General features: G+C 42.0%; 1 protein-coding gene across 1 annotated transcript; it reads left to right on the top strand.

The window, feature by feature from the left end:
- Nucleotides 1-89: 89 nt before the first annotated feature.
- Nucleotides 90-27,830, top strand: LOC126336597 (uncharacterized). Its single transcript, XM_050000462.1, has 3 exons — nucleotides 90-187; nucleotides 21,001-21,256; nucleotides 25,496-27,830. The coding sequence occupies exons 1-3, from the start codon at nucleotides 164-166 to the stop codon at nucleotides 25,921-25,923; spliced, it is 708 nt and encodes a 235-aa protein (XP_049856419.1). The 5' UTR covers nucleotides 90-163; the 3' UTR covers nucleotides 25,924-27,830.
- The last annotated feature ends 163 nt before the right edge of the window (nucleotides 27,831-27,993 follow it).

The raw sequence follows: 27,993 nt of genomic DNA, 5'->3' as shown, positions 1-27,993 counted from the left end.
TGTCGCCGTCGTAGCCCCAGCCGCAGCCTTGGAGCGCCCCAGCCTTGGTGGACAGCGACGAGGCTTGGCTTGGCTTGGCTGGCGTCGGCCGAGGCGAGGCTATATATACAGGGCGTGTGGCCGCGCCGCCGCACTCCGGCCCGACGCACGCTAACAGCAAGACATGTCGTCGGCCACGCTCGCTATCGTAAGTCGCTTCTGTCTTGCCTCCTCGCTTTCTCTACCCTCCCTTTCTAACTTACATCAGTTTTATTTCTATTTGTGCGATTGCAATCTTACATGATTACTTGGTTTTCTAAGTTTTAACCCTCAGCAACATTAAAGTCACCATTTATTTCTCATAACAGTTCACAAAAACATCCGTCACCTTGTTTATTTATACACTAAGATGTTTATCTGTATAAAAATTTCAGGCTTTCCCTGCATTAAAGCCACTTTTTATCTAATCTATTTCCTGAAAATCATCAAACTGACAGTTTCTCTTCAGTATGTATACTGACAAGCCTGCATGATTATTTGTGTATGGAAGTTTCAAATTTCCCAAGGATTAAAGCCACACCACTCATATTTTTCTATTCCTTCCTGAAAGTCATCCCAACATATACTTCAGTGTGCTTACTAACAATATTGCGTCATTACTTTTACATGAAAGTTTTAACGGTGCATAACTAACTTTCAACTTTATTTCAGTTTCATTATTTTCAAACTTTTTTGATTATTTGTACATAACAGTTTTAAACTTCCCAAATATTTAGGCCATTATTAATATTTCTTAATAACTTTAAGGAACATTGTGTGACTACCTGTGCATAAAAGTTCTAAATTTCGGGAGCGTTATAGCCAATATTTATCTTCTGCATTTGCCCTTGGAAAATCACCCCAACGAAAATTCTACTTCAACTTATTTATTTCCAGGCAAATATGTTTATTTTTGCACAAAAGTTACAAACTTTTGAACCATTAGGACCATTATTAATGTTTTGTAACCGCTTACAGAGAGTTACCCCAACTTGCTGTTCTTGTATTTGTTTACATGTGTGTAGAAGATATCATAATTACTGCACTATAAAATTTTTAAACGTTAGAAACACTGTAGAGCTATTTAATTTTTGTACTTACTTCAGGAAATGTTTATTTTGTACTCTTAGTTATTATGCACAGCATGTCTCCAACAATTGATATTAATATCGAAACAGTATTGTTGTATACGAAATCCACAGAATACTAATGCTTCTTCTTACTTACAGTGAATTAATACCCATTCTGTTTAACTCCACATTTTTTTTAATTTTCTTATAGTGTTTATTTTCGAGAATAACTGATAAATTTTGGCTTAAACTATGAAACATTGTTGTCTTCAGTCCAGAGACTGGTTTGAAGCAGCTCTCCATGCTACTCTATCCTGTGCAAGCTTCTTCATATCTCAGTACCTACTGCAACCTACATCCTTCTGAATCTGTTTAGTGTATTCATCTCTTGGTGTCCCTCTACGATTTTTACCCTCCACACTGCCCTCCAATACTAAATTGGTGATCCCTTTATGCCTCAGAATAGGCTCTACTAACCAATCCCATATTCTACTCAAGTTGTGCCACAAATTTCTCTTCTCTCCAATTCTAATCAATACCTCCTCATTAATTATGTGATCTACCCATCTAATCTTCAGCATTCCTCTGTAGCACCACATTTCGAAAGCTTCTATTCTCTTCTTGTCTAAACTATTTATCGTCCACGTTTCACTTCCATACATGGCTACACTCCATACAAATACTTTCATAAAGGACTTCCTGACATTTAAATCTATACTCGATGTTAACAAATTTCTCTTCTTCAGAAACGCTTTCCTTGCCATTGCCGGTCTACATTTTACATCCTCTCTACTTCGGCCATCATGAGTTATTTTGCTCCCCAAATAGCAAAACTCCTTTACTACTTTAAGCGTCTCATTTCCTAATCTAATTCCCGCAGCATCACCCGACCTAATTCGACTACATTCCATTATCCCCGTTTTGCTTTTGTTGATGTTCATCTTATATCCTCCTTTCAAGACACTGTCCATTCCGACAACTGCTCTTCCACGCCCTTTGCTGTCTCTGATAGAATTACAATCTCATCGGTGAACCTCAAAGTTTTTATTTATTCTCCATGGATTTTAATTCCTACTCCGAATTTTTCTTTTGTTTCCTTTACTGCTTATTCAATACACAGATTGAATAACATCGGGGATAGGCTAAAACCCTGTCTCACTCCCTTCCCAACCACTGCTTCCCTTTCATGAAACATTAAACATACAAATCTTTCCTAACTGCTTACTAACCTGCATTTAATACTATTAATTTCGAGCAGCCATTCGAACACTGGAAACAAATTCCTTTCACGCACTTCAACGACCCATGCTGAAAGCATTGTATTAATGTCGCTGAACGCTACATAGTGCGATAATTAACGGTTTACATTTCTGTCATTGTTGTTTTGGATATTAATGTGGTTGCTGTAGCGGAATACATTTTAAAATATGTTCTCTTTTATTAACTTATTCAATCTTGATCATATTTAATATATTTACTCTTGCAAAGTACTCTTGGGAGTTAAAATAGCGGTGTGGGTATATAAAATAACTATTATTTTGAGGAGAGAATGATTTACAGAATCTAGAAATTTTTAAAATATCGTGAATTGCACACAGCTGTATTGTGACTGTATTAAACGACCAGTTTCAGTCATAAACAGACCACTCTCAGATGTAATGTGACATACTCAGATGGATGCCCAACCACGATTTTTACCTAGGATCATACCATGAACTAACATGTTAACATAACTAAAAACGTGAGCACATATGGCTCACAGTGGATCTGTGGCGAGGAAAGTGACGAGCCTGGGCATGTGCTTCACCACAGATCTACTGTGAGCCAAATGTGCTCAACGTTTTAGTTGAATGCAGTAGTTTCACATCTTAATATATTTTTTTTATTTTTCTTTCATTTCTGTAGATCTGAAGATGCCTTCTAACGGCCGAAATTGATAATCAACAGTATTATATCGTAACTGTGAAGCTAGTAATGAACCTCACACTAATTTACAACAGTTGCTGTTTCTCTCGATTTCTATTATTTCTGTGGTATCGGACGCCTTGACAGGTGTGTGTTTGGCCTATAATTACTTCCGGAAAGAGCTTTTCGTATTTTTTACTCAGAGATACTTGCCACGACTGTCCGTTCAAAGATATTATGACCAACGTGTTTTAAAATCGTTCCACGTGTGAGTTATCTCTGTCAATGACGCCCTGAATGTTCCCTTCCATTCCTCATTCCTCTTCTGTGCTCCCTTGGATCTTTACATTCTACCGAACGCCCATTCCTTCCTTGAACATTTCATTTGTTGCATTATCTGTGGACTTGAGTGGCGCAGTGGTAAGCCACTGGATCCACATTGGGTAGGACGATTCTTCTCTATCGGGTCATCCAGACTTATGGTTTCTGTGGTTTCGCTGTATCACTTAGGGCAAATGTCGGGATGGTACCTTTGCAACCTTCCCCATCATTCCGCAATACAGGCTTGCTCTTGGTGACTAATGATCTAGCCGTCGACGGAACTTTCAATACGAATTCTTTGCTTCCGAACTGATTTCCGACAACTTTCGTTGTGTGCGAATATTTTAGTCCACCGTTTGGTCTGCCACGGCCGGCCGTCGTCGTTTTCTTGTCTGCAGAGGAGGTGTAGTGCCGCGTCCTGGCAACAGCTTGCAAGCAACACGCGACCTGCTGGCCACACCCAAGGTTGGACCTGCCCAGCGCGGAATGCCAGCGGTCAGCGCGGGCCTTGAGAGCCACAAAGGCGTGTGCTTCGCCTCGCCTTCCTTGCCTCCCGCTGCCCTCATCGCCCTAAGCCCACCTCACCTCACCTCACCGCTCCACTTCGTCCCGTGCTCGCTCGACCGGCGAAACGCGCGTTGCTGGCGGCCTAACAGCGTAGGCGCTGGCACCACTGTCTCCTGCCTCAGGAATCCACTTTCGCTGCTCTTTAGACCTGTCAACAACAAAGTCACCCAAAGATGCGTAGCAATAAAAAATCACTGTATACGCCAAAAGTGGCGTATCGACAGTGGTGGTTCAACTGCATTAAGCATAGAATATTTCCTTAATTTTATGCACTGACAGAACGTGCTATAGCATGAAGCAACAGTCAACCATTTAACAAGCTTTGTGCAGACGATCGTCGTGAAAGTGTATTAAATCATTAAATTTTCGGAAAAACGTATTTTAATCATCAGTTGCTTTTATTTGAACCTAAATACTGCAGGTTTCGGCCGTGGACCATCTTCAAGGACGTAAAGCAAAAACAGATCTCATATATCCTGTGAAGATGTTCCACGATCGAAACAAGTAGATGACAAGATTCAAATAAAAACATCTGTTGGTTAAAATGCGTTTTTCATTTACTTAAAGGCTGTGGAATGTACCTAACCAAAATATTCAATGTTAAATTTTCATTAAATCAGCACAAGGTGTCAACCCAACAAGCATGAGCAGACTTACGGGCGTCATGACGTGGATGCCAACAACCTGGGAATGTCACCTTCAGGAATTACTCACCATGCCTGAAACACATACTGGGTGTGTTTGTGAAGTCTGCTGTCTGGAAGCTTGTATGAAAGTACACGTGTGCCCACCGCATCCCAGACATCCTTTACAGTTGGAAAATCGGACCACTGGTCAGGCCTGTCAATCATAGGATATTCCTCTGGGAGTTTCTAATGTGAGTTACAGTGTGGGATCTTGCCTTATCCCGCTCGAAAATGCTTAACCTGTTCATGAAGGGTGTGACAACAATATCTACTATGCAGCATTCAGCCTCAGTTGAACTGTTCTCTTGTAGCGAATGTCTTGGAGTTTCCTGCCCATCTTCGTGACGTTCTCACACCGAGTAAACATTCCTGTGACGAAACGAGCCACTCTTCATTGGATCTTATCTACCTTTTCTATTAATCCGACTTTGTAAGCGACCCATACTTATAAATAATACTCAAGAATCGACTGAACTTATGTTTTGTTAGACTTCCTGGATGAATTACATTAACTTAACATTATTCCGGTGAATCTCAGTCGGGCATCTGTTTTTCCAACTATTAGTTTTCGGTGGTAGCTACACATTCGCCGCTCGGTGTGGCCGCACGGTTCAAGGCGCCATGTCACGGATTGAGCGGCCGCTCCCGCCGGAGCTTCGAGCCCTCCCTCGGGCATGGACGTGTGTGTTGTTCTTAGCATAAGTTAGTTTAAGTAGTGTGTAAGTCTAGGGACTGATGACCTCAGCAATTTGATCCCTTAGGAATTGACACACATTTGAAAATTTCCTACACTTTCAGTAGGTCACTGTCCGCCCCCGGTATCTGAGTGGCCAGCGCGATAGACTGTCAACCCTAGGGGCCCGGGTTCGGTTCCCGGCTGGATCGGAGATTTTCTCCGCTCAGGGACTGGGTGTTGTGTTGACGCCCGCTTCTCGTAGTCGTGCGGTAGCGTTCTCGCTTCCCACGCTCGGGTTCCCGGGTTCGATTCCCGGCGGGGTCAGGGATTTTCTCTGCCTCGTGATGGCTGGGTGTTGTGTGATGTCCTTAGGTTAGTTAGGTTTAAGTAGTTCTAAGTTCTAGGGGACTGATGACCATAGATGTTAAGTCCCATAGTGCTCAGAGCCATTTGAACCATTGTTGTGTTGTCCTAATCATCATCATTTCATCCCCATCGACGCGCAAGTCGCCGAAGTGGCGTCAAATCGAAAGACTTGCATCAGGCGAGCAGTCTACCAGACGGGAGGCCCTCGTCACACGCCATTTCATTTCAGTAGGTCACTTACAGTTGTTTTATTGTTATTACTATTTCCAGTTTCGCCAATAATGTAGTCGGACAATAATGGCTCTCTTCGCCTATTTATCGGCGATATGTTAGGGTATTTACTTACGTTCATGGTCAACTTCGAGTCCCTGCACCAATATTTGATCCTCTTCAAATCCTCTTATATTTTCCTACTACTTCTACCACTACAATCTTTCTATAGACAAGATCATTGTCTGAAAAAAAAGCATCATGGAACTTCCAATGTTATCTACCACATAATTTATATGCATTTTATAAACAGTAATGGACCTCCAACACTCCCTTGATATACCCAGAAATTATCTTTTCATATGTCGATTTCTTCCCGTTAAGAATAATGAATTGAAAGCTATCTCCTTGAAAGTCCTGTATCCAATTACAAATCTTGTCTGTTACTCGGTGTGCTCGTATTTTGTGTTCTAAACGATAGTTCGGTACCGTATAGAAAGCCTTCAAGAAGTTATCGAGCATCACACCAAGATGAGCGACCGAGCAGTTTGGTAGCACAACGTATCGAAATCTTTTTTTAACAATTATTTCTCAGCATAACCTACCCTGAAATACCCTTTACATGCTTTTCCGACTGTTTCTGACCACCCTGTATTTGTCGATGGCGTGTCGTACAATGTTTTTCAGTCTCATCAATGTTTGATCCATATCTTCGTCCTTACAGACTCATATTTGATGTTACCGATTCATATTCTTTGCTGTTTGTTTCCTATCACTCTTTCCAAGCAGACCCTTTCCAAATACACTTCTTTCCCTCGTCATTTTAAACAGTTGAATCTCATTTACTAGCTCAAATTTATTGCAGAACTTAATTACACTTTCTCCCCTCTCATTCCTGCTATCGATTCCATATTTTTCCGAACTCTGTCTTCTGTTCCTTTCCCTAATACAGCGTTCCACTAACCTATGGTTGTTACTCGTTCAATATTCTCATACACTCTACCTTTCTTCTGCTTCTGAAGTTGACACATATATCTGAACTATTGTTGTTAGCGTTGGTCTACTGTCGTCGCTTTTGGAAATGGACGTATCACTGATCTGTTCACAGTAGCTAAGTCTCTGTCGTTCCTTCCTGTACATGACGAATCCTACTCCCGTTGCACTTTTTTTCTCCTCATTTTGATATATACATGACCATCTCCTTTTTATTTCACCGCTGACCACCAGTGTATCTAGACTGATACTTAGCATTTTCCTTCTGACTTTCTAGCTTCCCTACCTCATTTAAAGACTTCTTACATTCGAATCTTCGACACACAGAATATTACGCTTTCATTAATTATTTAATATACGTACCTCTTGGCGGACTCTCCTGGCAGTTTTAATGGGGAACTAATCCTGTATCATTAGCCAGTGGGAGGAATTTTATGACAGTTTATTAATCGTAGATCACATATCTCGTGGTTACGTATGATGTGTCATCAGTGCAGTGGTTTCTGTTGGCTTATGCGTCTTCATACCATTAATCATTGCAGATTGTTCAGTCTTTTAAGGGCAGTTTCGCACCGCGAGGGCAAGAGAATGTGCTGAACCTTTGTCCGCTCCTCTGCCCTCTTTGACATGGCTGTTGGGAGAACGAGGGTGATTTCTCACGCCGAAAGTCTTTGGCCGCCATTGCCGATGACTTTTATTCAAAATTTAACCACTAGCTTCGTTATAACCTGGGCCCAGGACGTTTTATTTAGTAATCAAAGGCGCTACATCTATGTCATGGTGAAAACTCATAGTGTATAAATACTCCTCACATAAATCCCCAAATATCCTCCTAAAATTAGTGCTAATTCTTGTCGCTAAGGAATGCTCTCTTTGCCAGTGCTAACCTCTGCTCTATTCATCATGCCTTATTTGCTTCCAAGATAGCAGGATTCTTTCGCATATTCACCAGTCTTGTTACGAACTGTATCACTAAGTCTGAAACGCGTAAGCTTTGGTCAGCATAACATATTTTGTTCGTGTATCGTATTTTCTGAGGTAGCGATTCAGGACCAACCCATTACCATTATTTGCTAAAATTAGCGTGGAAAATCGCCTAAAACCCACACTTAGGCTATCTGATGAAAACCACCAGCGAGCGTTAATCTTCCATGTGGATTGAATCCATGTACAGCTCACCCCGCTGGCTCGCAAGGTAGCACACTGCTCGTTAAGCATTGCGATCAGGCTCTGAGGTTTACATTGCATCCGCTAAATTACAACCCTAGTCAGTCTCACAATCCATTGAGTTTGGTTATATCTGGTATGGAGACACACGTAGTAAAAATCCGTTCTTCTCTGAGACGGGGAAGACGGTCGTGAGCATTGGACAATCTGGAGTTCTATACAAAGAAATTTGTTCCGCACAGATGCATCGTGCTGCTCGTGTACCATAGTAGAGATGCTGTAATTTATGTATAGTGTCACTGTAAAGAGTAAGATCCATGAACCACGTTTGTTGACCACATTAGCTGTGTTCTCACTCTGGTGTACAATTTGGATTCTTCTGCTTCAGACTGATACAACAATCATGATAACAGCCTGATTTTTATTTTTATCCAAATGTGAAGGAATACCTGCATGAAACTTCACAGGATTGGAAAATAACAGCCAATCAGTAGCAGCGTTAAAGGTTTATGAACCCTTTACCACGGTCTCGATAAATAGAAATTTGTCTTCAGCAGCACAGAGGTGCCCCAGATTTCGGCTCGCGGGCTATGTCCCGGCCCGAGAGCCCAAGTGCTCAGCTTCGCATCACATTTTCCCGACCGCCACTCCACGCTGTCCAAGCGCGTGGAGGGGGAAGAGGGGAAATCAACGAACGCGCTGCATTTAAATGGCAGTGCAGTTGATTTCACGCTTCTCAACAACATAGAACACAAACATATCAAGTTTTCAGTACTAATTAATTACTTTTGGTGAGCAGAAGACATAATATACATTTTATCTGTTACAAACTGTCGGCATACGGACAGAGGACAGACGCAGACAATTCTACAGAGTTTCGGACTCAGGTGGCCAAGTACACCTGACTTATTTCGTTTGGTAATAGAAAAAAGTTTTTCATCTGAATATGTCGATCGAAATAATGCAGCAATTTTGCAACCTCTCAATGGAGATGAAGGAAATGTAGGCGTCCTGGACAGTTCTAACGTAAAAATATTTATCATTGAAACTGGAAGGTTAATCAGTTACGTTTGCACATGTACAGGGTGATTTCATCTAAAAATCAAACGATCTCCAAAAGAGCTCGAACAGAGATGTAAGACTGACAGTGACCTCAAAACGTTTATACAACTATCCTCTTAATTTCTGCAAGGCCACAATGAATTCTTCAAACCTCACGCTTTCTTTAACTCTGGTGAGCTTAGGGAACTGGACTGTCTTTGTCAGACTGTATCCCTTCCAAAACTCGATTTTCTTTTTAAACGCATCCCCATCAAATCAGAAAGAAGTTATCTTGCAATGTTTTACTGTGGGCACTGTGTAGTCAAGTCCATTTAAAATTCAAAGTCTGCAATCCATTCCGGATGTTCTAATATTCGTTCCTCCACACTTTTTACTTCATAAATTCAACAACGGTTAGTTTCAAATCGAAGAATCTTTCCGGGCATGCCCCCTGACTTCAACTTAATATATCAAGTCTCCGTACTTTTCTTTCATTTCCATTGAAAACTGTCGCAACTGACAGCGGTATAATGATGGCCACTTCTCGAATTTTACCACCAATTTCTTCAAGTACTCTCTGTCTGTAAATTTAGCATATAGTATGTCTTGATGTTTGCAGCAATGCATCCCCTCTGTCGATCGTTGTGATTTTTTTGCGCTTTCGTTATCATCAAAATGTTTAAATTCTCTCTGTGCGGTACTGTAATGTCGTTTCGTAGCAAATAAGCAGTACTCGACACTTATGCGAGCTGAGAATTCTCAACCCTCTCTTCTGTCATTTCCATTCATTTTCATGGATTGTGACGATAGATCGATAGATTGCCTCTTTTTGAGCAAACAGCCATTGCACCTGTGGACTTCCTTCATACAATGAACAAACAGCGAAGCGTAAATAGCGCTGCTGAACTGACCGCAATGCTAAATAAATTGTGCTCTATTCCAGTTACTTCCGAGAAGGATCGAGCAAACCCGAGTGACAGGCAGGAAATTGCCACGCCCGCAGACCACACGCCGTACATTTGTGAAATTTGGCACGTCAAGGCTGGACCCGTAGTAGCCCAGTGGCTACAGAGTTTTGTCGTAAAACTTTTAAAATAAAACACCAATGGATCCAGCTGAGATTTAGTTTGGCTTTGACGTAAGTCTTTTAAAACAAAACAGACGTGACACTGGATCCAGCTGGCATTTGGTATGGCATGTACGTGGCTGGTGACACGATGTGCCATACTGGATCCATTAGCACATGCGTTTTATTTTAAAAGTTTTACGACAAAGCCCTGCACCATTGGGTTGTTGTCTTCAGTTACGCATTTTAACTGTTGATATTTGCGGTTGAAATGCACACTGCAGTAGGCAACAGCCTTTTGGCTACAATTTGTGGTTCTACGAGTCCATTTCCCTTCTGAACGAGACAAATTTTTATTTGTCTAAACCATGATAAAACGTTAATAAACTGCACCTGGTTGGCTGTTATTTTACAATCATATGAAATTTCATTAGGCAGAGTCGTTGAAGCGCAGCCATGTTTAAAATTATAAAATATATCTGCATGACAGTTTTTCTGTAGGCGACCTGGATTCTCCAGACGCAGCTATAACCTTGGTGACAAATCAGGCGGAATACGTGGGACTGCCAAAGCTTAATTCCACACCTTTAAAATGCCGGGTATCAGTGATGTTTATACAGAAATGTAGTACGTAACGGTGGTTATTACATGGAAAGGTAAGTTAAAGTATGTTCTAGAAGCAAACTAAGTTAATTCCCTCCTAACAAGTTTGTTTGTGTGGCCATCCTCCGCAGCAAGCATATAAATACTTGTTTTGCAAATCAAACTGCCAACTGCCTTTTCCTGCTCCTAATTATGTTATTTAATCCATACGCGTTTCGCCTTCTACAGTTTTAAGGCATTATCAGTGGGATCTATAATGATACAGTTTTGTTAGTTATAGAAGTGAACTTTTTGATAATCTATAACTAACAAAACTGTATCATTATAGATGCCACTGATGATGCCTTAAAACTGTAGAAGGCGAAACGCTTATGGATTAAATAAAATAATTAGCAGCAGGAAAAGGCAGTTTGATTTGCAAAACAAGTAATTCCCTCCTTATTAACTTAGACAAAGCTTTTATCAAATTCAAAGACCATACAGCCCGAAAAACACGTTCCTTCCTTCCCAAAGAAACATGAATAGTACAGTCCACATCTGGTAACTTATCCAGACATTTCAAGGTTTTATTCCATGTGAGCACACTGTTACCGTGCTCATTCATAACTTGAGTTATTGTTGCGTAGCTCACTGAACAGCCTTGTGAAAGCTCAAACTGCTATGCTCTTTCGACCAAGTCCGCTTCTCGCGTTCACCGCCTACTCTGAAAGACGTCCGGAGAGAAGGAAGTGAGTACACAACAGCGTCACGTGGTGAGTGGCAGGTCAGAGCAGCTAACAGCTCGCTGCTACCGTTATTGGCATTCCAGAGTAACAGCAAGTGAGAACGGCAGGCAAGGTCGGCGGGAAATGTCACCCTCCCTGGCCTCCGCTGTCTGACATTCAGAACAATGCACTAATATCAGCATAAATTATTCATGCTGGACAAAGGACGACTGTTACAGCAGCGATCGTTAGGACAGGAAATGTCTCACACATTAGCAATGAAAGAGACGTGTTCTTCGACAATTGCTATTGGTGGCTGAAATATTTCCACTTTTTTTTTTCAGAGGTGGAGGAACTATTCATCATTCCTCTGACTGGTTTGATGCGACCCGTCACGATTTACCCTTCGATGCCAGCCTCTCCATCTCAGAGCGGCACTTACACTCAACATCCTCTGTTGTTTCTTGGTTATACTCCAATAGCTGTTTTCCCCTACATGTATTAACTCTAGTATTATGAGAGTTACTCCCTGACATGTTAACAAATTTCGTCTCATTCAGTCCCTTCTTTGGTCAATATTTTCCATAGGCTCCTCTTACTTCAGCTAATTTTCACAATCCTTCTATAGTGTCACATATCAAACCCTTCAATTCTCTTCTTTTGAGGTTTTCTACAATCCATGATTAATTTCCGTCCACAGCTGTGCTCCATATGTAGATTCTCAGAAACCTCTTCGTCAAATTTAGACCTGTGGTCGAAACTAGTACACTTTGTTTAGCTACGAGAGCCCTTTCTTCCTGTGCTAATTGCTTTTTATGTCCTCCTTCCTTCTTCGACTGTCATATGCGATATTGCTACCGAGGTAGCAGGATTCCTTTACATCACTTTGTGGTCCCCCGTTCTGATGGTGGTACAGCTCTTTACTTTCGTCCTCCTTCAGTTTACTCTAAATCCGTAATCTGTATACAGCAGATTGTTCATTCCATACAGTAATTCTGTGATTTTACCTCACTTTCACGGAACATAGCAGTGGTATCAGCGTCTCTTACGATTGATATTTTTTCACGCTAAATGTTAACCCCGCTCTTGAACTTGTATTTTATTTCCATCGTTGCTTCGGAGTGAACAGTAAGAGGGAAACACTGTGAGAAACAATGCACCCCTGTGTGATGTTTTTAATCCGAGAACTTCGTTTTTGGTCCTCCCTTCTTATTGTCTCCTGTTGATTCTTACACCCGCTTTTCTCTACAACGTACACCTGCGAAATACAACAAACAAATTACAGCTAGTATATCAGGATTCGAATTGCTTTCCGTCACTCGAATGGACACTCTCAAAAACACATTTACACAATACATCCGTAATTCGTACATCGGTTTTTATGTCGACTGTAGCTGGTGCCAACTAAACAAGCTGATGAGTGGCACGTTATTGGTACTTGATGTTGCGCCTATGTCAAGAACCGGAATCATTGCGAAATTCGTCTTAACCGAAATCTCCAAATATGAATGGCGGCCTGCCAGGGACCGCGCACCAAACTCCCATTTTTCGCCGTTAAGACGTACTTGATGCATAAATTGACGGTAGATCACTAGCGACTGGTCTGACTATTTAGACTGAGCAGATAGAAAGCTGAAACGAAGCTTCATCGTTCTCAAATACCGTGTTCGTTCAATTCAACACTCTTTTACCCAATCATTCGCAGTACTTAACGGTCTTTTCTTTATAAATGGCTTAATGCCTGAGAAAAAATGCGATGAATTCAGTAAAATTTATTAAATTTAATATGAAAATGGTAAGATGTACGCTTAACACATGAGTTGCGAAACCGACCTGAGAGTTTTTCTCGGTCTAGCAGTAATTTCCCCTTGAAATCTTGGCAATAACTTCCAGAGTTAGAGACATTGCCATTTTGTTATCAATGTCCAAATACTAAATTTGGTAGGAATAATGGAGCACGCAAACTGTTGATAATAACTCTCATGAGTCTTCTCAAATAAGCCGCTGTTGCAAGTTTCAACTTTAAACACTTTTTCAATCACAGAACACGACATACTTTACTTGACTAACTCAGAGAACGATTAAGCGACACTTACAGAAGGTTCAAGCAACAACTAACAGCAGAAGCTGTGTCAATTAACAACTTATGCCACGTCTTCGGAAAATAAGGCGATATTGAAACAGCAAAATCAGAAAACGTGTTTTTGAGCAGAGGGGGCGCTTTGTTCTTGGACATACAGTGTTTCTGATATGGCTTTATGAAGATTGACTGTGTTTCATTTAGTGTGTACAGCATCTCTGAAATACTTTACGATATGGGAGATGGTTCAAATGGTTCAAATGGCTCTGAGCACTATGGGACTCAACTGCTGTGGTCATCAGTCTATGGGAGATGATACCCACATAAGCAAAGGCACAAAATATTTATAGGTATCTGGCGCATCATATCTTTGGATGGACATTATTGAGGCTTACAAATGTTTATATAATGATTATTTATTACTATAAGATCAACTCATAATGACAGTTCTCACATTACTGATTACGGCCTTCTGCTGTCATCTTCAGATGTGATTAATCCACTGACAGCTTCGTCCTGCTAGATACGCTCAGTTTATGTACTCTGAACATCCTGGTGTGGTATAAACCATGTCAATGAATTATACATCATGTCGTCACATAGTTAGTCTTTCTAACTTTGTGACTTGTAATCCGATTAAAACTTGGATTCACACCGGCGATCTTTCATTGGACCAAGCAGGTGAAAAGCACTCTGGACTAGGTGAGAACTGTATGGTGGATGCTCCAGAGGGTCAAAACATGGATTTTCAGTGCGCTACATTTTCGCAGCTATATGACGGCAAACATTATTGTCATTTGAAATAACACCTTTTCTACTCTGTCGTATCCTCTTAGTTTGATTTTGGCATTTATAGCTCGCAGTAGCTCACGTCAGCTATCACTGTTCACTATTTGAAATTTAGGACAGTAATGAATTAGCCATGGACCTTTCATGTCCCAAAACACTGTCATCAACTGTCTTACAGAAAGTGGACTTCTGAAATGTTCGCTGTAGGCGATCATGGATGTTTCCTGACCCTGCTGTGCTGTTATTCTGTTGTTCGTAATGATGGACTAACGACACATCAACAGCTGCTGCGCGTTTGAGAATTGTTTGTCCTTCCTCTTCTCATCACCTTACGTCTACATCTACATGGATACTCCGCAAATCACACTCTATTATTCCAATCTCGAAGAGCCCGGAGAAAACGAACACCTATATCTTTCCGTGCGACCTCTAATTTCCCTTATTTTATTATGATGATCCTTTCTCCCTATGTAGGTCGGCGTCAACAAAATATTTTCGCATTCAGAAGAGAAAGTTGGTGATTGAAATTTCTTGAAAAGTTTCCGCCGCAACGAAAAACGCCTTTGTTTTAATGATGTCCAACCTAATTCTTTATCATGTTTCGTGACACTCTTTTCCCTATTTCCCGATAGTAGAAAACGTGCTGCTCTTCTTTTAACTCTCGATGTACTTCGATAATCCTGTCTTATAAGGATCCCAGACCGCGCAGCACTACTCCAAAAGATGACAGACAAGCGTAGTGTAGGCAGTCTCTTTATTGGATCTATTGCATCTTCTAAGTCTTCTGCCAATAAAATGGAGTATTTGTTTTGCCTTCACCAAAACATTTAACATTTTCTATGTGTTCTTTTCAGTTTAAGTTGTTCGTAATTGTAATTCGTAACGTATTTAGCTGAATTCACGGCCTTTAGATTTGACTGATTTATCGTGTAACCGAAGTTTAATAGATCCCGTTTAGCACTAGTGTGGATTATCTCACACTTCTCATTATTTAGGATCAATTGTCAGTTTCCGTATCATTGATACCTTTTCTCAATCGGTTTGCTATTTGTTTTGATATTCTGAAGAGTTTATTAGACGATAAACGACAGCATAATCTACAAACAACCTAGGACGGTTGCTGAAATTGTCTCCTAAATCGTTTATGTAGATAAGAAAAAGCAGAGGGCCTGTTACACTACCTTGGGGAACACCAGATATCACTTTTGCTTTACTCGATGACTTCCCGTCAATTACTACGAACTGTGACCTCTCTGACAGAAAACCACGAATCCACACACACACACACACACACACACACACACACACACACACACTGAGACGATATTTCAATACAAGCTGCTACTGTGGTACAGTACAAAAGCCTTCTGAACTCTAGAAATACGGAATTAATTTGAAATCTCTTGTCAGTAGCACTCAGCATTTCGTGCGTATAAAGAGCTAGTTGTGTTTCACAAGAACGATGTTTTCTAAATCCATGTTGACTATGTGTCAATAGAGCGTTCCCTTCGAGGTAATTCATTATGTTCGAACACAATATATGCTCCCAAATCCTGATGCATATCGTCGTTAGTGATATGGGCCTCTAATTTAGTGGGTTACTCCTACTACCTTTCCTGAATATTGGTGTAACTTGTGCAACTTTCTGGTCTTTGACTACGAATCTTTTATCGAGCGGACGTTTGTATATATTGTTAGGAATGGAACTATTGCATCAGCATACTCTGAAAGGAACCTAACTGGTATACAGCCTGGACCGGAAGACTTGCTTTTGTTAAGTGATTTAAGTTGCTTCACTACTCCGAGGACATCCACTTCTACGTTATTCATGTTGGCAGCTGTTCTTGATACGAATTCTGGAATATTTACATCGTCTTCATTGGTGAAGGAATTTCGGAAGGCTGTGTTTAGTAACTCTCCTTTGGAAGCACTGTCGTCGATAGCATTTCCTTTTCTATCGCACACAGAAGGAATTGATTGTGTCTTGCCGCTAGCATACTTTACATACGACTAGAATGTCTTTGGTTTTGTGCAATGTTTCGAGACCAAGTTTCGTTGTGGAAACTACTATAACCACCTCGTATTGATGTCTCCGCTCTAAATTTCGAGTTTCTGTAAAAGAGATTTTGCATTCGTTTAAATTTGGCATGCTTTTTTCGTTGTTTCTGCAACAGTGTTCTGACCCGGTCTGGTTACCATGAGGGATCAGCTCCGTCGTTTGCTAATTTATTTAGTATAGATCTCTCAATTGCTGTCGATACTATTTCTTTGAGTTCTTGCCATATCTGGTTTACACTTATATTGTTAATTTGCAAGGAGTGGAGATTGTTTCTCAGGAAGGTGTCAACCGAATTTTTATGAGTTTTTTTGAACAGAAATACTTTTCGTTTATTTTTGGAGGATATGGGGGTTACAGTATTCAGTCGCACTGCAACAACCCCGTGTTCACCAATCTCTGTATCCATTTTGATCCTCGTTATTAGCTCAGGATTCTTTGTTGCAAAGAGGTCAAGTGTGTTTTCACGACCGTTTGCTATTCGAGTGTGCTCATCAACTAACTGCTCGAAATAATTTTCAGAGAACGCGTTTAGCACAATTTCGGATGATGTTTTATGCGTACCTCCGGATTTAAATATGTATTTTCGTCAATATATCGCCGGTAAACTGAAGTCACCACCAACTATAATTGTATGAGTCGGGTAGCTGTTTGAAATTAAACTCAAATTTTCTTTGAACCTTTCAGCAATTATAGCATCTGCGTTGGGAGGTCGGTAAAAGGATCCAAATATTATTGCATTCGGGGTGCCAAGAATGACCTCTTCCCATACTAACTCACAGGAATCATCTACTTCAATTTCGCTACAAGATAAACTACTTGTAACAACAATAAACATGCCACCGCCAACTGTGTCTAGCCTATCCTTTCGAAACACTGTATAGTTATTAGTTTAGCTTCATTACTTAGTGAACGATGGGTGTGCGTTATCGTTGTGTTTCCATTTGTTTACTGTGGCCTCCAGCAAATGGAATACTTACATTTCCACGGGCAATGCAGTGTATACTAGTACAGGAGAGTCAATGTCAGCTTTGTTATTTCCCTTATGTTACAATGTAAGTATGTCCATGATGCGAAGATATTATTCAACAATCTCTATAGCTCAGTTCACTCTTTTATATTTTAATTCAACTTTTGACGTAAACGTTTTGTTAAAAGCTATGGCAAATCAGAGAAGGACTGTTACCGTAGTGAACTGGTGAACCATTCTCTGCTTCCAGTTCGCTTCTCGGTTCAGCCTCATGTAAGCACGTGTGAGTAGTATATTTTAAATTTAATTTTTCCCACTATTCCGCTAAGTAAGTAGACACTCTTAGGTGCATCAAGCTGGAGAGCCTCGTCAGCCTGGCGCGAGCTTCGCGTAAGAGAACAAATGGTTTCACGTCCAAAACAGACAAATATTCAGTTCCGAACATTTGAACGTCTCCGTAAATGAATTTTGGAAGTGAAACGCTTTTAGAGCTCCCATATTAACAGGAGAAATTACTATAGTTGCATTTGAAAAAGCGAAGTTTATACCGATATCTCTGAAATGAGGACGTTTTCACGATCCATTTGGGAGAAAACAGAATTACGATATCTTAAAAGGTTCAGGAAATATCTCAGAGAAACAGCTTAGTTAAATCACCTTGCATATTGCTCATATCTATGCATATTGTAGTGTTAACTCCCAGAATATGTCTGTTACATGTAAGGGAGGGTTCGAAGGCCATAATCTTACCAGATAAAATCTACTCTAATAATAAAACTGTAAAACCATTGTGTCCGTCTTTCAACACGTTAACTCCAGAACTACTAGGTGGATTTCTATACGGTTTTCAGTAGTAACTTACGTGTAGCTCGGGGCAACGCATAAGCTTCAATTCATCAAATTCGAGTGGCAGAAAGAAGATACCCTAGATTAATGTTTGACTGCATTCTTATCTGTCTGTCTGTCTGAACAGGCCAATCTCATAATGAACTAGGAGTTTCAAGGAGTTTTCGCTGGTAACTTGAGTATAGCTTTGGGCACCGTATAGGCCTTATTTCATCGCGTACCTGGACATCTTAGAACAATGCCAGTTCCCTCAAGTTGTAGAAGATTCCCAGGACTTCATTTTACAACAGGATGGAACTCGGCCCCATTGGCACCGTGATGTAGAAGACTTTTTCAATGACTCGCTTCCTCAGCGCTGGATCGGTTGCAGGGACTTGAGGACCTGGCTCTATTCTTCCGACCACCGAGACCTCCTGATCTAAAACCCTGCGACTCTTTCTTAAGGGGTTATGTGAAGGAAGCTGTTTACGTCCCGCCTCTAACAACCACTCTGGACGATTTTCCGAACCGGATCATTGCTGCCATGGCTCAGTAACAATAGATACGCTTTCGCGTTTGTGGGACGAGTTTGGCTACTGCATAGATATTTGCTGTGCAGCCAACGGTGGTCACATTAACATTTATCACATTTCTAATTATTAAAAAATTATTAATAACTAATTAATTACAAATTATTAAATTTATCAAAGTGATATCAAACATTACGAAATAAAACTTTGAATCCTCCTCTTTTCATTGGTATAAAGCTTGTTCATTTTGGATTTATTCTTGAATAAATCGGAATATGTAAACGTGGTGATAATTTTGACAGAAGAGAAGAAGACATGAAATTTAGTGATATATGGGAAGCAGCTCTACAAATCGATATACAAACTTTATCTTTGACATGCAGTTCGATAATTAAGTTTAATCTCTTACACGCATGCATGTGCCAGCCACTTGTAAACTGGTACTGCGCCCTTCTTCACAGTATTTAAGTCGCTCACCAGCGCCCAACCCGTCAGCTGGAGAGACAGTAGAACCAGGAGCACCTCTGAACATATCCAGCGCAGTTTAGGACGAAACGTCGGACACGTTAAAGTTTAATAGATCGCGACCACACAATATGGAAGTAAGGACAGTTGCACTCGCGGTACAAGAAAGATCGGGATAATGAGGACAGCCAAAAGTTAGTAGAGATTCGTGCTGATGTAAAATGAGCGATGCGCGAAGCATTCAACCACTACCGCCGTCATACCTTAGCAAAAGATCTTGTTGAAAACCCAAGGAAATTCTGGTCTTATGTAAAATCGGTAAGCGGGTTGAAGGCTTCCATCCAGTCACTCACTGATCAGTCTGGCCTGGCAACGGAAGACAGCAAAACGGAAGCTGAAATTTTAAATTTAGCATTTGAGAAATATTTCACGCAGGAGGGTCGTACAAACATACCACAGTTTTAGTCTCGTACAGATTCCCGTATGGAGGACACAGTGATATACATCCCTGGGCTTGTGAAGCAGCTGAATGGGTTGAAAAAAAATAAATCTCCAGGTCCTGATGGGATTCCAATTCGGTTTTACAGAGAGAACTCTACTGCATTGGCTCCTTACTTAGTTTGTATTTCTCGCGAATCTCTTGCCCAACGTAAAGTCTCGAGCGACTGGAAAAAAGCGCAGGTGACGCCTGTATATATGAAGGGTAGAAGGACGGATCCTCAAAATTACAGACCCATGTCCTTAACATCGGTTTGTAGCCACAGCCTGGGGGATGTTTCCAGAATAAGATTTTCACTCTGTAACGTAGTGTGCGCTGATATGAAACTTCCTGGCAGATTAAAACTGTGTGCCGGACCGAGACTCGAACTCGGGACCTTTGCCTTCGCGGGCAAGTGCTGGTTCTGAAAGGTTCGCAGAAGAGCTTCTGTTAAGTTTGGAAGGTAGGAGAGGAGGTACTAGTAGAAGTAAAGCTATGAGGACGGGGCGTGAGTCGTGCTTGGGTAGCTCAGTTGGTAGAGCACTTGCCGGCGAAAGGCAAAGGTCCCGAGTTCGAGTCTCGGTCCGACACACAGTTTTAATCTGCCAGGAAGTTTCATATCAGCGCACACTCCTCTGCAGACTGAAAATCTCATTCTAAAAAGAATCTCGTAATTTTTGAATACTCCATTAGTAGGATAGTGCTTGAACAGTCACGTCGATTAAATATTTGGGCGTAACATTGCAGAGCGATATGAAGTGGGACAAGCATGTAATCGCAGTTGTGGGGAAGGCTGATAGTCGTCTTCGGTTCGTTGGTAGAATTTTAGGAATATGTGGTTCATCTGTGATGAGACCGCTTATAAAACACTAATACCGCCTATTCTTGAGTACTGGTCGAGCGTTTGGGACCGCTATCAGGTCAGGTTGAGGGAGGACGTAGAAACAGTTCAGGGGTGCTGCTAGATTTGTTACTGGTAAGTCTGATCATCACGCGAGTGTTACGGAAATGCTTCAGGAATTCGGGTGGGAGTCTCTAGAGGAAAGGAGGCGTTCTTTTCGTGAATCGCTACTGAGGAAATTTAGAGAACCTGCATTTGAGGCTGACTAAAGTACAATTTTACTGCCGCCAACTTACATTTCGCGGAAAGACCACAAAAATGAGATAAGAGAGATTAGGTCTTGTACAGAGGCATATAGGCAGTCATTTTTCCCTTGTTCTGTTTGGGAGTGGAACAGGGAGAGAAGATGCTGGTCGTGGTACGAGGTACCCTCCGTTACGCACCGTATAGTGGATTGCGGAGTATGTATGTAGATGTAGATGTAGATGAAGACCCGCTAGCAGCTAAGAAAACTGGTGGTCAAAGTCTCGGTTGTGTGATGTAACGGGTATGTGTGTGTGTGTGTTGGGACAGGTGGTGTGTCTGGCCGCCGTGGCGGCTGCGCAGTACAAGGGCCCACAGACGACGCCGGTACCGATCCTGAAGCAGATCAACCGGCACAACGACGACGGCTCCTACAGCTACGGCTACGAGGCGGCCGACGGCTCCTTCAAGATCGAGACGAAGCACCCGACGGGCGAGGTGTACGGCAAGTACGGTTACGTCGACGACTCGGGACACCTGCGAGAGATCGAGTACGGCGCCTCCAGGCGGGGATTCGAGCCCGCGGGTAAGCGCAGCTGCCGCGCTCACCTTCATCTCCTTGCGACCTCACTCTGCCCTTGACAGGATTGTTACGAGTCGTCCAGCGAGGCCACCGTACCTCAAAAACCCGAAGTCGTCACGGGCAACTCCAAATAGGGACGGCAAAAATTTGGTTCACTTTCCTTTTGATCGCGCTAGAAGGAAAAAAACTCTTGTTATACGAGCCTTGTTTGTTTTAAGTGAAGTCCGTGTAAAAATAAGTACACAACAGAAGTTTATTTCAAAAAAGGAAATTTATTTTCAGAAAGTAAACACATACTTTACTCTATTTTTCGACACAGTTGCCAAGTTTGTTCAAACACGTATCATACCTGAAACTTCTTGGCAGTTTAAAACTGTGTTCCGGACCGAGTCTCGAACTCGGGACCTTTGCCTTTCGCCGGCAAGTGTCCTTGCTTCTAGGAGTGCTACTTCTGCAAGGTTCGAAGGAGAGCTTCTGCGAAGTTTGGAAGGTAGGAGACGTGGTACTGGCGGAATTAAAGTTGTGAGGACGGGGCGTGAGGCATGCTTGGGTAGCTCAGTTGGTAGAGCACTGGCCCGCGAAAGGCAAAGGTCCCGAGTCCGAGTCTCGGTCCGGCACACAGTTTTAATCTGCCAGGAAGTTTCATATCAGCGCACACTCCGCTGTAGAGTGAAAATTTCATTCTACGTGTCATAGCTCTCTACCAGTTTTAAAATACCCTCCCCATAAAAACTTTCCCCCTTCTCCGACAACCAAGAGATCACTGCTGTTTACACGTCGTCGTCATCATTGTAACGCGTTAGATGGTAATCTCTCGGCGCTAGATCAGGACTGTAGGGTGGGTGGACTAAAACTTCCCACCCAAAACTGTCCAATAAACTGGGCGTCTGACCTGCAGTGTGAGGTCTTCCATTGTCATGGAGAAGGACAATTCCCTTTGTCAGCATGCCGCGTCTTTTGTTTTGAATCGCTACGCGTAGCTTTCTCAGGGTTTGGCAGTATGCTTCTGCATTGATAATGGTTCCTCGTTGCATGAAGTCGACCAGCAAAGCACCATGCCTGTCCCAAAACACCAACGCCATGATTTTGGCTGGGACAGAGTCTGTTTGGCCATCACCTTTACAGGCGAGTGTGTGTGTCTACATTCCATGCTCTGTTGCTTCGATTCGGGCGTGATATGCGAAACCCATGTTTCAAAAAAATTGGTTCAAATGGCTCTGAGCACTATGGGACTTTACAGCTGTGGTCATAAGTCCCCTAGAAATTAGAACTACTTAAACCTAACTAACCTAAGGACATCACACACATTCATGCCAGAGGCAGGATTCGAACCTGAGACCGCAGCGGTCACGCGGTTCCAGACTGCAGCGCCTAGAACCGCACGGTCACTCCGGCGGGCTAAACCCATGTTTCGTCTCCAGTTACGATCCGACTCAAGAAGCCGTCACCTTCTTCGTGATAACGAGTCAAGAACTTCGTCGCACACTCAAATCTTTGGTTTTAGTTATGAGTTTCGGGACCCAACGGGAGCACAATTTCATAAACTTCAGGTGTTCAGATTCTCGACATGTCAGGAAATTCGTTTCAGAGACCTGTTATTGCGAAGCGCCAGTTCTGACAAATCGTCGCTTCAACTGAAGGTACCAAATCGTCTGTACTCAAAGAAGGGCGACTGGGTGCGGTCCTCATCATGGACGATGTCATGGCCATCTTAGAATTCTCGTATCCACTTCCGCACTTTGCTTTCACTCATAACAGTATCACCGTACACTTCGCAAATCTGTCGATGAATTTCTGCAGGAGACAGGTTCCTTGCTGACAAAAACCGTATTACTGAGCGATCCCCACACGCAGTGGGCGAGGCGATAACCTAGAAAATTTTGAAAGCACAGAAGAGAACCGCACAGTTAAGCTACAGAGCTGAAACTGAGCACAGTTGTTCCAGAGGCCTGCCGGTAAACGACGCGCGCGCTCGTTGCGGCAGGAGCTCGTCCTACTAGTGTCTACAACAAAACGGACTCGACTTAAAAAACACGCCTCGTAACAACAAACAAAGGATGAAATATGTGAAGACAAATATTTTAAACTAAAAACTGTGTAGAAGATTATATCACTAAGAAATTTTGGACCAAAAATTGGTCTTATTTAGTGAACGTGCGTTAGCCTTCATGAGCTCCTAAATAGTGTATAGCGCATAACGCACAGTGCACAGTGACACTGCATGACAGAGAGGGAGAGCGATAGTTTTCTCTTGTCAACAATCGTGCAGCACCCAGTTCGCCTGATAATGCCCATCTACCCATGTAATTTTCGCTTCTTGCAATTCCTGAAAGTAATCAGTCCAAAGATCTCCTGCCAGCCTTTGGAGAATTTGTAGCTTTGGCATAGACCAGTCTCGGAAGTGGCTATTTTTTTTGGTCATAGTTCTACTCTAGTCTGTTGCTGTTTTTGTGAGGTTTTCTGTTCTGTGCAGAAAACTTCTGCGCTATTTAAGTCGGTGGCAGGATGTTTAGTATAAAAAAACCGTACACTGCAAAAGTGAATATTTTAGGTTATTTCCTTCTTGGCTGCCATTTCGTTAGCGGAGTCATACCGGCTAGATAGGACAGCTTGTCAGTCGACGGTCACAAACAGTCTGTGATGATGTGATGTGATTCAATAAGTGGTACGTCCACTTGTCTAGCATACAATACAGCACATGCGTACTCTTCCCATGAGAATCACATGGCTAAAACTGTATCCCCTCCTTGGCAGGGCGCTCTACAATTATTCCACACCACGTATTACGAATCGAAACTTGTAGTTATGTTCTATCCACTGAAATGTGTCATTTTCCTGTACGTCATAATTTCTATGTAGTTGTCCTCTGAAACCCCGGAGGTTCTTGTCAATAACTCTGTAATGTATGTAAATACATAAAACTGCATCCAGTCACTTTTTAAATAGTTATTTATTCCAGAAAGCGATTTGCACTCTGCAGCGGAGTGTACGCTGATATGAAACTTCCCGGCAGATTAAAAAAGTTTCATATCAGCGCACACTCCGCTGCAGAGTGAAAATCTCATTCAGGAAACATCCCCCAGGTTGTGGCTAAGCCATGTCTCCGCAATATCCTTTCTTTCAGGAGTGCTAGTTCTGCAAGGTTCGCAGGAGAGCTTCTGTAAAGTTTGGAAGGTAGGTGACGAGGTACTGGCGGAAGTGAAGCTATGAGGACGGGGCGTGAGTCGGGCTTGGGTAGCTTAGTTGGTAGAGCACTTGCCCGCCGAAGGCAAAGGACCTGAGTTCGAGTCTCGGTCCGGCACACAGTTTTAATCTGCCAGGTAGTTATTTAATATTCGTTGAACCGGTTTTCGGACCTTTCCAGGTTCATCTTCAGATGGTTATCTGGAAATTAAATCACTATTTCTAGCGTAATGCTGGGTGATGTCTTGTGACATTATAAGCGGCTTTTTTCTGTTAGTGCCCACCTGTCTGCTGCCAAGTGGTACATCACTTCACATTCTTTTACACAATCTTTGTGCATTTACACTGTAATAGCGAAACTTTGCTAGCATCCAGCATGTGCTATACTCAGCAACAGTTGTATAGCACATGCTGGATACTGGCAAAGTTTAGCTATTACAGAGTAAATGCTCAAAGATTGTGTCAAAGTTTGTGAAGTGATGTACCAACTGTCGGCCGCAGTGGTCGAGCGGTTCTAGGCGCTTCAGTCTGGAACCGCGCGACCGCTACTGTCGCAGGTTCGAATCCTGCCTCGGGCATGGATGTGTGTGATATGCTTAGGTTAGTTGGGTTTAAGTAGTTCTAAGTTGTAGGGGACTGATGACCTCTGATGTTAAGGCCCATAGTGCTCAGAGCGATTTGAACCATTCTTTTGAGGTACCAACTGGCCACTAAAATGGAAGCAGACAGATGGACACTAACAGTATAAAGCCGCCCATACTGTCACAGGCCAGCACCGAGAAATAGTGATGTGACAACTTCCAAACACCTTTTCAAGATGAACCTGAAAAGGTTGGAAAGCCGGTTCGTGGAAGGTAAATAACTATTCAAGAAAGTGAGTGGTCGCAGTTTTATGTATTTACATTCAGTTAACAGTCACGGGTTCAACAATGTCCATAATGGATAAGCTTTGCCCTGTACTGTGTATAACCTAGAATTTCCTTCTGTCAGTGACAACTTATATTGTATCCTCTGTTCGTACACTGTACGCTGAGCGCGATGCTGTGTGCGTGGTTGCAGGTACGGGCATCAACGTGCCTCCACCGACGCTGCAGAACACGGCGTCGCCGTCTTACGACAACCCGGACGGCTACGACGACGGTCAGTACCGTGAGGACCCCAGCGTCTACTACAAGTCGGAGGGCTACAACAGCCGCCCTAGCAGCAGCTTCCGCTCCCGGCCCGCCTTCTCGGCGCCGCCCCCGCCGCCCCCACCGCCCCCACAGTACAGCGCGCCCGCCCCCGCTCCGGCGCCGGCGCACAACTATTACAACCCACCCCCGCAGAACAACTACTACAACCCACCCCCGCAGCAGCACCGCTACTTCAACCAGCCCTCGTACCCCCGGCCGCCCATCAGCGTCGATCCCAACATCTTCCGGGGCCACCCCGCCAGCAACTTTGACGTCAACACTGGGTCCTACACCATCACCTACTCCGGTCGCTGACCTCCTCTTCTCTGTCCCCTAACGAAGTTTCCACCAATAAAACCTATGCTTTATTTATTGTATCCCCAAGTGACACCACATATATTCAGTCCTTCCTCCTCATATTTCTCTCGTTATTAAAACAGGAGGTAGACTGGCCACTGCATCGTGCCAACGAAAATATTTGTTCCTGTCAATGGAGGTCGCCACTGGTTTAAGTTGAGAGCTCGTTACTGGAATGATAGCACGAGACCACCCAGATTAAACGTCAAAGAAGGTTATTCTGACAACGTTGAATAACTTGGTGACCGACAGACATGTTGATACATGATGTAAAGAAATTACATATTAAACATACCTTATTCCTGTTTTAGGAACCAAGAACTATCCTATTGTTTACACTATCTAACAACTTCCCTAATAACATTATACAGCTTTATCTCTCTTGTATAAATTATATAAATTTGGAGCAGACGTCATTAGTTTGATGGTTGAAGTATTCATACGTGTTATTCTCGACGAATCAAGATAGCAAGACACCTAGCAATTTTTTTATTGCTAAAACCGCTTTCCGCAGATCTATGCTGTCATCAATGGATCTTATAACACTGTGAGTTGTACATTCTTCTTACAATACTGGATGTCATATAATCACGTTGCGTCAAGTAAGACGCAACAAACAAAATAACACACAGTTAAAATATACAGCATTCTGTGCTGATGTCCTATCGCACTTGAGTGCATGCTGGGACATCAGCACAACAGTGACATGTTTTAATTGTGTGTTGTTGTATTGATGACTAGCTGATGTTTTCTGCCATGCTGTACTTGACGCAGCATCACTACGTGACATTCAGTATTGTAACAAGCATGTACAACTAATAATGTTACAAGAGCCGATTATGACACCGTAGATCTCTCGAAACTGGTCAAAATAAATTGCTAGAGATCTTGGCTAACTCGGATTCTTCAAGAATAATATAACTTCCAGATCGCAGCAAACTGACGCAGTGTCAAACATATATTACTTATGTATGTAATATAAACGGGAACTTTAACTGAAATATTTTAAGGATTGCTGAAACATATGTTTTTATCTTCCTCCTTCACCTATGCCATTACTAAAAGTGATACCAATGTCTCTTGCAAGCATATATACGATATGCGCCTTTTCTACCCGTATTTTACTATACCCTTTGTAGTGAGCCTTTTCAACAGATTCTTCGGGCCGCACATGCATCGCTTAGTTCTTTTATTACTTCAGAATGACCTAAATTGTAGTAAAAGTTATTTCACCTATAAATTTGATAAAATATTTATCAGAGTTACGCCGCTGAACAGGACCGTACATTTTCTATTCATTATTTTTCTAGTCTTTGCAGTATTTTAGAAGTGAATTTTCAAACAGTTTTTCTATAAATAAAGCATTACCAAAATGTAAAATAGATCACTTTATTTCCTTTCTACGTTCCTTAATACAGCACGGTAAGGAACCAACCTGTATTCCTGTCATCGCAAGCGACTTTTCATAAACTTCTCACACGTCAATGTTATGAACGCGTAATAAATTTTAAATCTACTTTTCCTTGAATTAATGTATATGGTGCTAAACTACGCTTAATTATTACGCCCATAATAAGAACTAAGAATGAGATATCATTCATACTGTATAATGTTTCACATCTCAGTGTCACTCTGTTTTGTACACACACTGTAATTTCCTCGAACTCTCAGAGGCCCAATGTCATTCACAGATACTTAGAGGGGAATACGTGTTACACATTACGCCATTTAATTTCAGTGTTATCTCTGTTTGAGAGAAGTCAATATTTGTACAAATACTTTACTGTAAGATTTTTGTATGTAAGTATTTAAACGACTTAAGAAGTCGTCTGTGTTCTTGCACGTTGAATAAAGACTTACGCACACATGTACCTTTTATTTACCAATGTGCAAAGTTACAAAGTCATGCAAAGAACGTAAAGAAATATCACAGATTTACTGATATAACCTATTCTGTAATTGTCATGGTTTCGAGATCTGATGCCGTTTTGAGCATCAAACTGTGTGTAAATGTCAGTAAATACTCAT

The sequence above is a fragment of the Schistocerca gregaria genome, chromosome 2 (assembly GCF_023897955.1).
Source record: "Schistocerca gregaria isolate iqSchGreg1 chromosome 2, iqSchGreg1.2, whole genome shotgun sequence".
Taxonomy (NCBI): Eukaryota; Metazoa; Arthropoda; class Insecta; order Orthoptera; family Acrididae; genus Schistocerca; species Schistocerca gregaria.
The sequence above is the reverse complement of the archived record's forward strand: the minus strand, read 5'-3'. Positions and strand labels throughout refer to the sequence as shown.